Genomic DNA, 17,702 nt, shown 5'->3' with positions numbered 1-17,702 from the left:
AATAACTGCTAAAAGTGTTTATACCTGAAGTGGACATGTCAAAGTGTTAATATTGTGTGTGAGCACCACTGTTATCCAGCACTGCCTTAATCCTCCTGGGTATGGAATTCACCAGAGCTGCACAGATTGTGCCTGGGATCCTCTTCCACTTCTCCATAATCACATCCAGATTTGCTGGATGTTACACACATGATGCTTTTCCACCTTCTTCTTGAGGATCCCCACAGGTGCTCAAAAGTGTACAGTTCTGGAGACATATTTTGTCACTCCATCACCTTCACCTTCAGCAAGGTAGTTGTCATTTTAGCGGCGTGTTCGGCGTTCGGCCCAGTTTCTGAAGAAAGGTCATCATGTTCTGCTTCAGAATGTCACAGTACATGTTGAAATCCATGTTTCCCCTCAATGAATCGCTCCCCAGTACCAGCCGCACTCATGCAGCCCCAGACCATGATGCTACCACCACCATGCTTGACTGTAGGCAGAATACAATATTCTTGGTTCTCCTCACCACACATGCTGGACACCATCTGAGCCAAACAAGTTTATCTTAGTCTCTTAGGACATGGTTCCAGTAATTCATGCTCTTGGACAGGTTGGTCTGAGCACTGACAAGTGGACCATTAGCTTTTGCAACGTCTTAAGCAATGCTGCAGCACTCATGCGTCTGTTTTTTGAAACAGTTTCTACACCTGACGCACAGCACGAGGTCTCAACTTCCCGTCTTGGAAAACCTCTGTATGACCCTGACCACTGCACTGTAACTCAGTTTCAGGGTGTTAACCATCTTTTAATTGCCTATACCTTTTTGTGAAGAGCAACAAGTCTAATTCCTCTGATCTAAATCTAATTAATTGAGAAACAGTTTAGCGCTAAGGAATCAATCTAAAAACTATCTAAAAACTGTTTTTAGTTCTATCGAACTAAAAACAGAAGGTTTTATAAAGACAATAATGCTCTTTGCTGATTGGCTCATTCATGTGATGTTACTTTTGATGCCTGGCTTTAATGTTCAAACACAAAACCTGCAAAAAAGACCCAAATCTACCCCGAAATCTGCATTGGGATACACAGGATACACATTTGTCTCTGTCTTTGCATGAAAAACATGATCACTGTGGTGTGCACGCATTTCTAATAAGCAACTGCGAAATCCCTTCTGTCTGCATTTACATCTCTCCGTTTGCCGTGACCTGCTTGTAAAGGTAAATGGATTCAATTTATGTCTGATTTGTTTAATTTGAAACATGATCTCAGCGACTATTTTTAAACTAATCCCAAAAGTGCCACCTGCAAACTTTTTTTTCCACCCACAACCTGGCTCCATATCTAGCACATAGGAGCTGAGACCCCGGCATCCATGCTGAAGTGAGTTAACACTGATGTGTTTCTGACTTTCCTGCTGTTGCGATTTTGGATTTCTTGTTGTGTTTGCTTATATTGCTGTTGCATTGTTTTGTTGGGACAAAACCACCTTAGACAAGTGATGTGACTGTAGGTATAACACCTTGTGGTACCAGTGTAGATTTCTTCATTGCTAGAGATTCAAAGCACTTTTGTACGTCGCTTTGAATAAGGGCGTCAGCTAAATGCCGCAATGTAAAAATGTGAATGTACTCGATCCGTCCCGGAAACACAATTTGTACTGCACAAATGCAACTTCCTGTATGAAGTATGTCGAAACAAGTTTTGGGTATTTTTAATACAGTTGACGCCGACCCGATCCATATCGAAAAAAGTTTTTTACTAGTGTACTACTAGTTTCATCTTTTTCTCAATTTAATTATATTGATTACATTTCTCTTTACATTTCACTTTCGACTTGGAGATGCATCCATATGGAGTATGTGATTTGCTTCTGTTGTAATACCCAATACTCTAGTTATAATATTTGGGTGTATTGAAACACCACTCCAGATCCTATCTTTAATGCCCAGACGTTCCAGCATCAGCACTCAGACATTGTCAGACGTTTGAACTTTATTTCAGTCGTGTCCAAGAGAAAATTCAAGCAGGGCATCATTTTGTGTGTGTTTGAACAATCTTAGGGTTTTCTTGTACTGTTTTACGTTTTTGTCTAAAGGGGATACAAGGGTGGATGCTTGTTACATTCCAGACTTTATAGGCAACTCACACACACACACACACACACACACACACACACACACACACACACACACACACACACACACACACACACACACACAAATATGTAAGCTGGGAAGGAACAAATCCCAGCAGACCTCCACCCAAAAGCTTCCTGCTTACAAGATACTTGGGTTTTGACGTACAGTAAAAGGACATTGCTTCAGCTTCTCTGACTGCTTTTGTACTGTAGAATTTTTGACCTGATTTTGCAGCACGATCAAAAATCGGGACATAAGGTAAAGGAATTAATCTGCCCTAAATTCAATCTAGTCACTGGTGGCCGAATCAGTGCCCTCAGACCCACACCAATGTATTCTTTTTATAGTATAATATTATATATTATATAATTTTATTGTATAAAAGCCACCAATCAGAAGGCAGCATAGAATGATTTAAAATTCACAGGAAATCACAAATACGGCAACTAAAACGACGAAACATGAACAAAACATGGCAAAAAAAAAATTATTACCTCCAACTCACTTAGAAACATTTCTCATTTCATGCAATCCAATTTTCAGTTTCAATACAGATTGACATTTGATGACCTAAGGAGAATGATCATCATTTTTTGCAAGTCTTCTCATTGGAATGCATCTCATTGGCATAGCAAGGATTTGATCAAGAACATATCAAGAACATATCCTAGGTTATAAAAAGAAGTAATCATAAAAGATATAAATATATGTATAAAAGTAATGGCCTACTGATGTCATTCAAAGCACGTACGCACTTGTAGCATTAGCTTAAAATGGCGGACAGAGGTGAAAGACCAAAGCGACATAGATAATGTACCCAGAATTTTAAAATCTAATATCTGGGCATATTTTGGCTTTTATGTACAAACTGGTACAAGACACTCTAAAACACACAAAGAAAATATGTAGGGAACACCACTAACTTAAGAAACCACATTAGCTGTTTTACACAGAGATGCTGACGCCTGCCAGTGCCAAGACAAACTTAGCTCTGGCAGAAATATAACAAACAATATCCTCTCGGAGAAGGAAAGAGAATAATCACATCTGTAGCTGCTTTCATAGCGAAGGATCTACAGCCTTTATTCTGTGGTTTCATCACCTGTTGAAGATGCTGGATATTAGCTGCCAGCCACTTTAAAGATAAGGTTATACTTGAACTCTACAACAAAACAAAACCAAATATATATAGTATACAGTTTATATGTATAAGTATACAGTATACATTTCATGTTTACATGTTTTATGTGCTTTTAGTATTTACTAATGTTTATTAGTATTTATAATGTACAAACATTTACAATGCACAGCATTGTTAAGCATTGCCATATTGAATTTTTTAATAATGATACCAGTGAAGATTCGCACCCCTGTAAAAGATTATGTCTGAGTATATGTCTGTATGTGTGTCGGAGTACGTCTGGCTTAAATCAAAGTCGCAGTGTGGTGTCAGGGTAAAATATTTCTCATGCACTATTGTGCTTTGGTCCATAGGGGGCGCTGTTGATTTGTAAGACACAGTGTGAGACGGCGTTTCAGTGCAGCACTCGTCAGCCGTAATTAAACATCAGGTTTGGTTGGTTGGCCTGCAGTCCGTCGAGCATTAACCCGACTCGCTATGTTGCAGATCGTCCAGATGGCTAATTCTGAAGCGTGTGCTGTTTCGAACACGAGCATATGTACACGTGGACGTGTTTACACCAGTGGGTGAGATGAAAACAAAGACTAAGAAGAAGCATCCAGAAATGGGTGCAAGGTAAACTCTTAGACGATTTCAGACAGAAAAAGGTATCATTGGGACTTTCTGAGAGACTTCAAATAAACCTTCCGGATGTCCAGAAGTCACGTTATAAATTTATAAATATTCAAGCACTGATTATTTTCTATTAAAATGATCATGAACCCAAAACCTTCTTTCTAGCTGCTAAAATAATCACGCAAATTGCGGCCACGGGTGTCGAGTTCGAGTCTGAAGTTTCTTCCATCATTTATTGCGCTTTAAATGTTCTGCTTGCTGTTACACTGATGCTGAACTGTATGTTGGTGATAAATAGATACCACTAAGTTGGATGTCTGATTTGTCAAATGTTTGTCTTCTTGTTTTTCCTTGTAAAGGATAATAAGAAGCAGCACAAGGTTGGAAAGGTATTGGAACGTTCTGCTTTCGAGCATAAAGTGTCTGGGTTATAAATCAACAACTCCTAGTCCAAGGTTGTGCATTTCTCCTTGAAAAATGGCCGAGATGCTTCTTTCAGGTCAATGCAGAGACATTGCTCATGGTGGAGAAGTATTTTAGAAACGTATAAACCACTGAGTTCTTACAAATTACTGACAAAGGCAGCAGTATCTGTAGAGGTGAACGAACAGGAGATAAAGCATCTATGTTCATGTTCTTGGTTATGAGTTGTGGTTAGTCACACATGTACTTGTTATACATGTGATATATACATTACTGTAAAGTGGAATTTTCTCTTCTCATATCTCTATAGTGATGTTAGAAAGCTGGGGTCAGAGCGCAGGGTCAGCCATGATGCAGTACCCCAAAGCACAGAGGGTTAAGGGCCTTGCTCAAGGGCCCCAAGAGTGGCAGATTGAAGATACTATATATATATATATATATATATATATATATATATATATATATATATATATATATATATATATAGTATCTGTAATCTATGAGAAGAGAAAATTCCACTTTACTGTAATGTATATATCACATGTTTGAGGACACATAGTCATAAGTATGTGCTTTTTGAGCATTGCAATCTACATTTAGTTCCAATTTGCTCTTCTACTTTATTCCACTATTATGAAAAGATGTTCCAGTTGATTGTGGACTAGTCAGGTACTGATGTAGGTGAGGTGAGGAGGTCTGGGGGGCAGTCAGTGTTCAAATTCATCTCAAAGATGTTCAATAGGGTTGAGATGAAGAAAATGCAAAATTGTATTATACTGCATCTAAAGTCGTCTTGTACAATTGTGTCCCTCCAGCTTTGTGGTAAGAGTTTGGAAGAAGAACCACATATGTCAGGAAAGGTCAGGTGTCCCAATACTTTTGTCCATATAGTGTGTATAGTGTACAGTGGAACCTTTATGCTCACAACCTTGACACTAGGGGCCTCGATAGTTCACGACTTTTCATTTGGAACCGGACTGAGAGTAACTCGCGAAAAATCTGATAGTTTGCGAGAAGCCGCGAGTGGCTCGAAAGTTCTGAGTAACATTTCAAGAGCTTGTACTAAGACTCAGAACCAGCTGGAGAGATTATACAGTGGTGTGAAAAAGTGTTGCTGCTTGTTATTAGGTTTAGGGGGGCAAACACTTTTTCACACAGGGCCATGTAGTTTTGGATTTTGTTTTCCCTAAATAATAAAAACCTTCATTTCAAAATCTGCATGTTGTGTTCACTTGTGTTATCTTTTACTAATTTCAATTTGTTTCATGATCTGAAACATTAAAGTGTGACAAACATGCAAAAAAAAAAAAAAAAAAAATAGGAACGGAAGGGGGCCAACAATTTTTCACACCACTGTATGTCCCAGGAATTTCTTGGGATCTCCCAGATTTTGCTGGAATGTTTGGCGATGAATAGAGGCGGGTGTAATGATCCTCTCGCCATCATAAACGGCAAAATGAATGAATAAATAGTCGAGAAATGCACGAATGTACGTATTTTGAAGAAGATTTTTCTTTTGCAGAAAGAGAAAATACAGCTAAAGTGCACATACGTCAAAACCAGGCTTAAATATAGAAACGATAATTGTACAGCCATCTTGCCAAGCCACAACTGACAACCGAAACACATCCTTCCTCTAAGCTTGGAGAATTTGAAAGCCTTCATAAAATTTTTTTTTTATGTGGCATTTTTCTGTTGCATCTCTTCAAGCCTTCTGACATGATTGGATATAAATAGATCTCTGGGGAATTCATGTGGATAGTCCCGATCCATGATGAACTTTGTGAAGTCTGGTGTGTGCTTTTTTCGGCTTTATTGTTGCGTCCATTTTTAAACTAGCCGTCTTCCACCTTGGGGAAAAATTAGTCAGAAACAAGCCAATGCACATGACCTATTTTTGCTACAGCAGTAGCAGTGTCTGTTTTGTCTGGAGAGGAAAACCTCACTCGCAGGAGGTTTGTGTATGTGTGTGTGTGTGTGTGTGTGTGTGTGTGTGTGTGTGTGTGTGTGTGTGTGTGTGTGTGAGTGTGTGTGAGAGAGACCTGGGTTTCACTGGCAGTATTGTCCACTGTATGAGGATGTATCTCAGGAACTCCCCACAATAAAAAAAAAAACCCAGTCATGATGCCACTTTGGCCAACAATAACAAAAAAGGAAACTTGTTGCTTGCAGTTTCTCCTGGGAATGTGTTCCACCTCCTTCAACCTCACGGCGTGTTTCCTTTCTCCAAGCCCGACTTCGGATGTCTGGATAATTTGGTTTTTATCCAAAAATGTTCTGGAAAGTTCTGTAAATCTTTTAATTCGCCATATGCACTACATAGACAAAAGGTATCACCTGACTTAGTCATATGTGGTTCTTTCTTAAACTTTTACCACAAAAGTTACATAATTGTACAGGACAAACCTGTTCCAGCATTCTATTTCACAAAACCAGCTCCATGAATATATATGCTTTCCATGGGTTTAAATGGGAAGATCTCCTGCTATTGAGCTCCTGAACACCTTCGAGATGAATGGGAATGCTAACTGCTTCTCAGGCCTCCTCACCTCACCTAGGTCAGTTATTAACACCCTTGTGGTGTAGAAAATCTCACATAGATTCTAGTGAAACATTTTCCCAGAAGAGTGGAACTTATGATGGACTCAATGTGTAATGGGATGTTCAAGAAGGACATATGTATCTTATGCTCAGGTGTCAAACTTTTGCCCATTTAGAGTAGTGTATTTCTGTCAAGTGAATAGAGTGAAAAACATTGTGAAATGGCCACTTTATTTAAAGAAATCACCTCCATATACATGCACACACACACACACACACACACACACACACACACACACACACACACACACACACACACACAAAAGGACATCCTGTAACTGCTGGATTTTTGCAAATTTACCAAATGACAGTGGTGGATGTAAATAAAGTCTGGGCAGAAAAATGCTATTTACTGAAAATGGAGGAAACACACACACACACACACACACACACACACACACACACACACACACACACACACACACACACACACACACACACACACACACACACACACACACACACACACACACACACACACACACACACACACAAGGGTTTTCTCCAACCACAAACTGCCTGTTCATTTTTAGCAGGCTATTTTTATAGCATTTTCAGCATTACAGGAGATGGACCAGGTCGGGTCATTTGAAAATGGAACGGCAGGTTTAGAAGCGAGCTGAAATCTCATGCTGAAACCTTTTTAAACGCAGAACTTCAGCCAGCATGAGCTTTCTGGTTGTAGTTTGTCAAGTTTAAAAGTATTCCTAGGCATGTAATAGTCTACACGTACTGTGATTCACAGCAACCCTACAGTTACATTTCGGCTCCTGTTTGCATTGTAATGAGCTGGAAATGAGCCCTGAACTCTCTTCTGCAACAGAGGTAGTTCTCTTTGCTCCATTTATTTATTTATTTATTTATTTATTTATTTATTTATTTAGACAAGCCACATGAGTATGTATTGTTTCTGTAGAACCACTAGGGAAGAAATTGCAATTACGTAGATGGTGTTAAGATTGACAGACTGCTCCTTTAAGCAACATTTGAGAAATGCTAGAAATAGATTTCCATGCAGTAACTCTGCTCCAATGGGGCTTGCAGGATGCTGATCCATATATATATATATATATATATATATATATATATATATATATATATATATATATATATATATACGTTAATGCAAATTTAACAGCACTAATTTTGTTAACGTGCAATTAATGCAGCGCAAATTTCTGTTCAATCATTTTTATTAAAAATATAAATAAATAAATAAATAAATATTCGTTATTTAGAAAATAATATACAAATAATTAACAATCATAACTAAAATCCCCAATGATGCACACATCCGGCAATTCAAACCGTCCGTGTGGAAACACAGCAAAGTTCCGTTTGGTGTCCTGATGATTTGTGTAATTTAAACACCATAATTACTTTAAAACATTTACAAGTATATTTTGTCTTCATTCTCTACGTTGAGTTTGGTTTTAATAATAATAAACATTTGCATAAATATATATATAATATATAAATATAAATATAAATATATATATATATATATATATATATACACAGTGGGTACGGAAAGTATTTAGACCCCCTTAAATTTTTCACTCTTTGTTATATTGCAGCCATTTGCTAAAATCATTTAGGTTTATTCTTCTTCCTCATGAATGTACACATAGCACCCCATACTGACAGAAAAACAAAGAATTGTTGACATTGTTGCAGATTTATCAAAAAAGAAAAACTGAAATATCACATGGTCCTAAGTATTCAGACCCTTTGCTCAGTATTTAGTAGAAGCCCCCTTTTGATCTAATACAGCCAGGAGTCTTTTTGGGAAAGATGCAACAAGTCTTTCACACCTGGATTTGGGGATCCTCTGCCATTCCTCCTTGCAGGTCCTCTCCAGTTCTGTCAGGTTGGATGGTAAACGTTGGTGGACAGCCATTTTTAGGTCTCTCCAGAGATGCTCAATTGGGTTTAAGTCAGGGCTCTGGCTGGGCCATTCAAGAACAGTCATGGAGTTGTTGTGAAGCCACTCCTTCGTTATTTTAGCTGTGTGCTTAAGGTCATTGTCTTGTTGGAGGGTAAACCTTCGGCCCAGTCTGAGGTCCAGAGCACTCTGGAGAAGGTTTTTGTCCAGGATATCCCTGTACTTGGCCGCATTCATCTTTCCCTCGATTGCAACCAGTCGTCCTGTCCCTGCAGCTGAAAAACACCCCCACAGCATGATGCTGCCACCACCATGCTTCACTGTTGGGACTGTATTGGACAGGTGATGAGCAGTGCCTGGTTTTCTCCACACATACCGCTTAGAATTAAGGCCAAAAAGTTCTATTTTGGTCTCATCAGACCAGAGAATCTTATTTCTCACCATCTTGGAGTCCTTCAGGTGTTTTTTAGCAAACTCCATGCGGGCTTTCATGTGTCTTACACTGAGGAGAGGCTTCCTTCGGGCCACTCTGCCATAAAGCCCCGACTGGTGGAGGGCTGCAGTGATGGTTGACTTTCTACAACTTTCTCCCATCTCCCGACTGCATCTCTGGTGCTTCTTTACCTCTCTCACCAAGGCTCTTCTCACCCGATAGCTCAGTTTGGCCGGACGGCCAGCTCTAGGAAGGGTTCTGGTCGTCCCAAACGTCTTCCATTTGAGGATTACGGAGGCCACTGTGCTCTTAGGAACCTTAAGTTCCAAGATGGCGGCGCGGCAGTAGCTCGCAGCGGCCGCTCCGGACCCAAAATAGTGCTACTCTCACTTTGTAGCCCGCCTTACTACAATACATGGACATCAGAGCAACCGGTGTCCCTGTGTACAACCGAAAAACCCTGAATGAACTCAGCAACAACCCAAACAACACCATAAATGATGACCAGCGGCAGAAGCTATGCGACCTCGGCGTGCTCCGAGAACCAGGCCTCCAGTCCTCGGCATCGCCTGCGGCGGACGGGCGGAGGAGGGGGAATCGGAAGCGCTGCGCGAGAAAACAGAAGCGCGGAAAGCGAGCGGGTGCTAATGCTAGGCTAAAAGCTAACCCTAGCCGGCCCGCTCTACCATCACTACTGCTGGCAAATGTCTGCTCCCTGGACAATAAATTAGACTACATCAGACTCCAACAAGCTACTCGGCGTGAGTTCAGACACTGCTGCGTTTTTGTGTTTACGGAGACGTGGCTGAGCGACAGAGTTCCGGACGCCGCCATCCAGCTGGACGGGCTAGCCGCGTTTCGTTCCGACAGAAATGCAGCTCTGTGCGGTAAGACTCGCGGCGGCGGTCTGTGTGTTTACATCAACAAGGAATGGTGTAAGAACTCTGTGCTTGTTTCTACCGACTGCTCATCGCTGCTGGAGTTTATTGTTGTGAGATGTAGACCTTTTTATTTACCCCGGGAATTCACCACCGCTATTGTGCTCGGAGTGTACATACCACCTAGCGCTAATGCTAAGGAAGCGCTCAGCATGCTCTACGGGACCATCAGCGGACTTCAAAACTCACACCCTGATGGATTGTTTATAGTCGCCGGAGAATTTAATCACGCAAATCTCAGGACTGTGCTCCCTAAATTTTATCAGAATGTGGACTTTGCAACCAGAGGAGAAAACACGCTGGATGTTGTTTACACAAACATCCGGGGCGCATACCGGGCAAAGCCCCGCCCCCACCTCGGGTACTCAGACCACATCTCTTTTATGTTGATCCCAGCATACAGACCACTCAGCAGGCGTTCAAGACCAGTTCGGAAGCAAGTGAGAACCTGGCCAGCAGGATCCATGTCTGCCCTCCAGGACTGTTTTGAATGCACTGACTGGGACATGTTCAGGGAAGCTGCAACCAACGGCGATTTCATCAACTTGCAGGAATACGCGTCAACAGTGACCAGCTACATCGGCAAGTGCATTGATGACGTGACTATCTCCAAGACAGTCACTACACGCTCCAACCAGAAGCCGTGGATGACCGCCAAGGTGCGTGCGCTGCTAAAAACAAGAGACTCTGCCTTCAGAGCAGGGGACAGGGCGGCCTTGAAAACAGCAAGGGCCAAACTGTCCCGTGCCATCAGAGAGGCGAAGCGCGCACACGCCAAGAGAATCCACGGCCACTTCCAGGACAGTGGAGACACCCGGCGCATGTGGCAGGGCATCCAGGCGATCACGAATTACAAGACCACAATACCTGCTTGTGACCGTGACGCCTCCCTCCCAGATGCGCTGAACGACTTCTACGCCCGGTTCGAGGTGCAGAACAACATGGTGGCGAGGAAGACCATCCCTCCTCCCAGTGACCAGGTGCTCTGTCTAACCACAGCTGAAGTGAGGAAAACTCTATGCAGAGTTAACCCACGGAAGTCTGCTGGACCAGACAACATTCCTGGCAGAGTGCTCAGGGAATGTGCACAACAGCTAGCAGATGTCCTCACTGACATCTTCAACATCTCCCTGAGCAGCGCCACTGTTCCTTTGTGCCTCAAGACGACGACCATCATTCCTGTGCCGAAAAAGTCTTCTGTCTCCTGCCTCAATGACTATCGTCCCGTTGCACTCACACCCATCATGATGAAGTGCTTCGAGAGGCTCGTCATGAGGCACATAAAGACCCAGCTTCCACCCGCACTGGACCCCATGCAGTTCGCATATCGTCCAAACTGCTCCACGGACGATGCTATTTCCACAACCCTCCATCTGGCCCTCACCCATCTGGATAACAAGGACTCTTATGTAAGGATGCTGTTCATAGACTTCAGTTCAGCATTCAACACAATCATTCCTCAGCACCTGATTGAGAAGCTGAGCCTACTGGGCCTGAACACCTCCCTCTGCAACTGGATCCTGGACTTCCTGACTGGAAGACCTCAGTCAGTCCGGATCAGAAACAGCATCTCCAGCACCACCACACTGAGCACTGGGGCCCCCCAGGGCTGTGTGCTCAGTCCACTGCTGTTCACTCTGCTGACTCACGACTGTGCACCAATGCACAGCTCGAATCACATCATCAAGTTTGCCGATGACACGACCGTGGTGGGTCTAATCAGCAAGAACGACGAGTCAGCATACAGAGAGGAGGTGCAACGGTTAACAGCCTGGTGTGGAGCCAACAACCTGTCTCTAAACGTTGACAAAACTAAAGAGATGGTTGTTGACTTCAGGAGAACACAGAGTGACCATTCTCCACTGATCATCGCTGGATCCTCAGTGGAGATCGTCAAGAGCACCAAATTCCTTGGTGTTCATCTGGCGGTCAAGCTCACCTGGTCACTTAACACCAGCTCCATCACCAAGAAAGCCCAGCAGCGTCTCTACTTCCTGAGAAGGCTGAGGAAAGCTCATCTCCCTCCCCCCATCCTGTCCATGTTCTACAGAGGGACCATTGAGAGCATCCTGAGCAGCTGCATCACTGCCTGGTACTGCACCGTCTCGGACCGCAAGACCCTACAGAGGATAGTGAGGACAGCTGAGAAGATTATCGGAATCTCTCTCCCCTCTATCATGGACATCTACACTACACGCTGCATCCGCAAAGCACACAGCATTGTGGACGATCACACACACCCGTCACACACACTTTTCACACTCCTACCATCAGGGAAACGGTTCCGAAGCATTCGGGCCGCCACATCCAGACTGTGCAACAGTTTTTTCCCGCAAGCCATCAGGCTCCTCAACAAAGAACTGAACTGAACTCTCTCTCACACACACACACACACACACACACACACACACACACACACACACACACACACTTACACACAACTGTGTGACTGATCCGCACAAACCGGACTTAACACCCATCATACACTTCGTTCACCCAGGTTTTCAATACCAATCACATTTTTCACGATCGCAAAATGTTTACATGCCGTCTGTTGCTGATTCCGGGACTTGTTATTTTGCACAATATTCTGTCCAAATCCTTTGGTCACTGTTCACTTTATTTTTGATTGCTGCTACTGCTGAATTGCACTAATTCTGTTTACATTTTTCTGTTTACACTGCACCTTATTCTGTTACGACAGGTTTTACTGGCGGAGCTATTTCTATTTTTAATTTTATATTTTGTGTATTGTGTATTGTCCTACACTGTCCTGTGTTGTCTTGCACTGTCTTGTGTTGTCTTTTGCACTGTTTGCACCAGCTGCACACATGCACTTTATGTGGCGAGGATCTTAGTTCTCGGCCCTGTGTTCTTCTGTTCTGTACTGTTTGTTTTATGTTGTTCTATGTAGCACCTGGGTTCAGGAGGAACGTTGTTTCATTTCACTGTGTACTGCATCAGCTATATATGGTTGAAATGACAATAAAAGCTTCTTGACTTGACTTGACTTGACTTAAAAGTGCAGCAGAAATCTTTTTGTAACCTTGGCCAGATCTGTGCCTTGCCACAATTCTGTCTCTGAGCTCTTCAGGCAGTTCCTTTGACCTCATGATTCTCATTTGCTCTGACATGCATTGTGATCTGGAAGGTCTTATATAGACAGGTGTGTGGCTTTCCTAATCAAGTCCAATCAGTATAATCAAACACAACTGGACTCAAATGAAGGTGTGGAACCATCTCAAGGATGATCTGAAGAAATGGAAAGCACCTGAGTTAAATATATGAGTATCAGCAAAGGGTCTGAATACTTAGGACCATGTGATATTTCAGTTTTTCTTTTTTAATAAATCTGCAACAATGTCAACAATTCTGTGTTTTTCTGTCAATATGGGGAGCTGTGTGTACATTCATGAGGAAGAAGAATGAACTTAAATGATTTTAGCAAATGGCTGCAATATAACAAAGAGTGAAAAATTTAAGGGGGTCTGAATACTTTCCGTACCCACTGTATATATATATATATAATAGGGGTGTAACGGTATATGTGTTCGTACCCAAATGCAATTCTAGGTATGGAACATGTTTATGTATGTTTAGTTCATACTTCATACCTTATACTTTGAGTGCAATTATTTTTTACTATTATTAATAAACTTGAAAAAATTACAATGCCAGGGGTTTTTAAAAAAAAAAAGGAAAGAAACTAGAGTTCGCGCAGTGTCACTGTGTTTACACACTCTGTACTGGAAATAAGATTTGTTTTGCACACACATGAAAACTCAAAAGAACCAATATCGTTAGCCGCTAACTAGGAAGTGACTAGCAGCTAACACTAGCGCTATGGATTTTTTTTGCTCTTTATGTCCAGCTCTTGAAATAAGAAAATCCTGACAATTTCACATATCAAGGGATGAAGGATGAAAGGAATGAAGATATTTGTAGGATGCTGAAATAAGTAGTACAGTTAAGTAGATCATATCTTTAGAAAATGTAATATTAAATGTAAAACACACACACACACACACACACACACACACACACACACACACACACACACACACACACACACACACACACTTGCATACACATCTGAATTACCTAAATGAAATCTAACAAAAGTAAACTATTTAATATAATCTTTCCATTTATTTAATTTTACCTAATCAATTTATTTAGTGGCAATTGAATTGATTTACTTGATATTTAACCAAGCAGGCATTTTATTTAAAATTCTTTTGAAAAATTCAAATGTTGTTGAAATGCTATTGAATTGAAAGTTGTTTAATGCGTGCGCTCAGAATTCTGAATATGCATTCGCGATTTTTCTCATTATCATAAATACAATTATAACAGTAAATTTTTCTTTTTTTGTCAGGAAACATAACTCACATTAGACTCGTCATGTACTGTAGTGTTTGTTTGTTTGTTTGTTTTTTTGCGTTATTGCATTTTATTATGTAAAGGTGTTCCTCCACTAGAATCCAGAATTATAATGAGCTACTTTTTACTTGAGTAGATTTTAAACTCGTAACTTTACTAGTACTAAAGTCAAATTTTATTTAGGTAACAGTAACATTCACTTGAATAGAATTTTTTATTACTTTTTCCACCCTGTTTTTTCCCCGAAGGTTTTGCCCCTTTTGCCTCAAAAGGAGTGTTGTGTAATGTATAGAGTGAGCCCTCTGCTGGCTGTGTGGTGAAATGCATGAAAATGTATGTAAGACTTAGTTACCCCCACACTACAAACAAACAAAAAACCCCAAGCAGCTTTGTACTAGATAAGGATGAAGCTGATAACCAGATTTCCTTAGTGTCCTGAATGCATGAAACAAGCGTGCTCTTTTTATCGTATTGCAACATGGCAAAAAAAGCTTTTTTTGTATACTATATATGTAATCATCAGAGAAGCACGTCCACTTGACTTACAGCATCGTGAACAGGATGGAAAATGCATACAGAAAGAAGAGCGAAAAAAAGCGATGTTTATTAGTCTCGTGAAAAAAAGAATGGCTGATGAAATAACAGCCTTTGAAGGACATTAAAGCATGAGGTGAAGAAAATGGTGGGTGTGGGGGGGGGATTTTTGTGTAAATAAGAGAGAAAGATAAGGAAAGACTGAGAGGAGGAGATAAAGAGGAACCAGGGAGCTGGGGAGAAGGATGAAGGCAGACAGCTGTGTTTTTGTGTTGCTATTTTAAGCGTCATGCCGCTGCTCCACTCCCCTGGTTTGGCCCAGCCTATTTCTGTCCTGGGCCGGCCCTGCTGCTATTCCTGCCACCTGGGAGTGCGAGAGAGATAGAAAGAGACAGAGAAAGAGAAAGAGAGAGAGAGAGAGAGAGAGGGAGAGGGAACTGCTGTACATTCACATGGTGATGACAGGAAGAGCGAGAGACGTAGAGAGGAGGTGGGAGACAGATAGTTTTGTAGCGATCCAGAGATAGTCAGAGTGCGACGGGCTGCACTCAGGGGCGAATCTCAAAAGCGGGAGGACAAAGAAAAAGAAAAAAGAACACAAACAGTGCAGGCTTTTTTCTTTCTTCTTTAGTCAACCGGTCAATCGAAAGACTTTGAACAGACCAGGGTTTTTTTCAACAGTGACTCGGAAGACTGAAAAAGGACAGGAGGAGCGAAAGGAAAGCGAGCGTCCCTGCTGTGGGATTTAGGTGAGGGTCGGTTGTCCCGGGGGTGAGGGGGGGTACAGGACTCGTCTCGCATTCAGAATGCTGCAGACTATTTATGAGAGCGAGTCGCGCATCCCTGCTGAGTGGCTCAGGAACCTCCTGGATACAAACAGCATCTCAAGCAGTGTGATTGGCTCAGGTACCATCTCTATCTTCTCTCACACACACACACACACACACACACACACACACACACACACACACACACACACACACACACACACAGAGACTGTAGGCCGATATTTTTTGCTTTTCTATATTTATCCTTTTCTCTCTATATAACTCTTTCGGTCTTTCACTTCCTCTCAGCCATCTCTCCCTCCATGTGATCTTTTCGGGTTTTTTCGCCCCCCTCTCTTTTAGGGGTGTGTCTGCAAAGGGTGGCCCGGGATGGCATGCCACGCCACCCCGATATTCACCCCAGATTCAATTTTGTTCTAATTCAAGTCTAATTCATGGAGCGTTGGATTTTAAGCCAACTTCACCTCCTCCTATACATCATTTAGTCATAACATCCCTTTAGTGCCCCCCTGTTGCCTGTCTTTGCCACCCCATATGCCTACAACCATGTCCAGTCAATTTCCTTTCGCTTCTCTTCTTTGCCACGTTTCTCAGGTCTCGATGGGAATAAGGTGTAGTGTTTGTGCTTGTCTTAGGAAGGATGCTGTACGTGGAAATGTGTGTTTGGTGCATTGTTGCTCACCCTTTTATGTTGTGCGTGTGTGTGTGTGTGTGTGTGTGTGTGTGTGTGTGTGTTTGGAAAGCAGAAGTGCCTAATACGACAATGTGATTATCGATAGTATAATAAATTGTCAGAACCTATTTTTCCGAAGGCACCGCACAGTAGTATTCGCTATAACGTCGAATTCTTTTTTAAATGAGGGGTTTTCCATTACAGGTCACTAAACTAAACACCACGCCATCGTCACTGTACGCATCATTCTCCTATTTTGGTCTTTGCTGTAATTCCACGGCACACTTTTCACACAGAATATTCATATTTTCTTAAATAAAAGACCTTTTCCTTGTCCTCCACTGACACTTAAAATTTAAATAAAAATAAAGAACTGTAAAAAACACCAGTCCCTTGCAGCTGGATGCAGAGTGGACACTTCATTAAGCTGCTCAGACCCAATATAGCAACGTTCCCTGTAGAACCGGTCCTAGGAAACACTGGTACACGGCCAGAATCATGAACATGTTTAAAACAGGATTATTTCTGTTCCCCCACTGGGATCATTTTCTTGAAGATTTAAAAAAATGCAGACAATGATGCATTTATTCTCAGTCCCACCCTGAGTTTCCATGGCCATAGGAGACCCAATATCTATAAATACAGTAATCCCCCGTTTATGGCGACGGTTCCATTCCGCCCTCAATAAACGAAAAACCATGATAAACGGATGCCACCCCAGAAATGCTGTTTTATGAATACAGTACTGTACTGTATTAACATTTTACTTTATTTTATAATTAATAAATATAGCTTATTTAATACATTTCATTATTTCAACATAAAACTCCATAAAAATTCCTTATTAATTTTTTGGTCTATCCTGCTCTCTAGTTATATGTCAAACGCAATTCCGCGATAAACAGGGGCGCCAGATTAGAACAGCGGTAAATCGGGGGATTACTGTAATTTACTGTATATTTCACAGAATTTTTATATATATTTACTGATCATCCAGAATATTATGACCACCTGCCTAATATTGTGTTGGTCCCCCTTTTACTGGCAAAACAGTGTGACCTGTCGAGCATCAACAGCATTAACCTCTTTAGCAGTTTGAGCTACAGAAGTTTATCTGTTAGATTGGACCACATCGGAGCTGAAGTTTTGGAGATGCTCTGACCCA

At 41.7% G+C, this 17,702-nt stretch overlaps 1 protein-coding gene across 8 annotated transcripts in view; it reads left to right on the top strand.

Annotated features, from left to right (window-relative positions):
* LOC310716408 (histone deacetylase 9-B) overlaps positions 1–17,702 on the top strand; it is a 68,628-nt gene that overhangs the window by 2,835 nt on the left and 48,091 nt on the right. Inside the window, exon 1 of one of the 8 annotated variants that reach the window (XM_083523650.1) lies at positions 15,454–15,982. The exons of 4 other annotated variants lie outside the window; for them this stretch is intronic. In XM_083523650.1, coding sequence (XP_083379776.1) covers positions 15,883–15,982 — 100 coding nt within the window. In that variant the 5' untranslated portion in view covers positions 15,454–15,882. Of the gene's footprint in view, positions 1–15,453; positions 15,983–17,702 lie in introns of those variants that run through there. 3 more of the 8 variants (XM_083523648.1, XM_083523649.1, XM_083523647.1) reach the window with 3 other exon arrangements.

This window comes from Silurus aristotelis (assembly GCF_946808225.1).
Source record: "Silurus aristotelis genome assembly, chromosome: 21".
Lineage (NCBI taxonomy): Eukaryota > Metazoa > Chordata > Actinopteri > Siluriformes > Siluridae > Silurus > Silurus aristotelis.
Note: the sequence above shows the minus strand (reverse complement) of the source record. Positions and strands in the feature narration are given on the sequence as shown.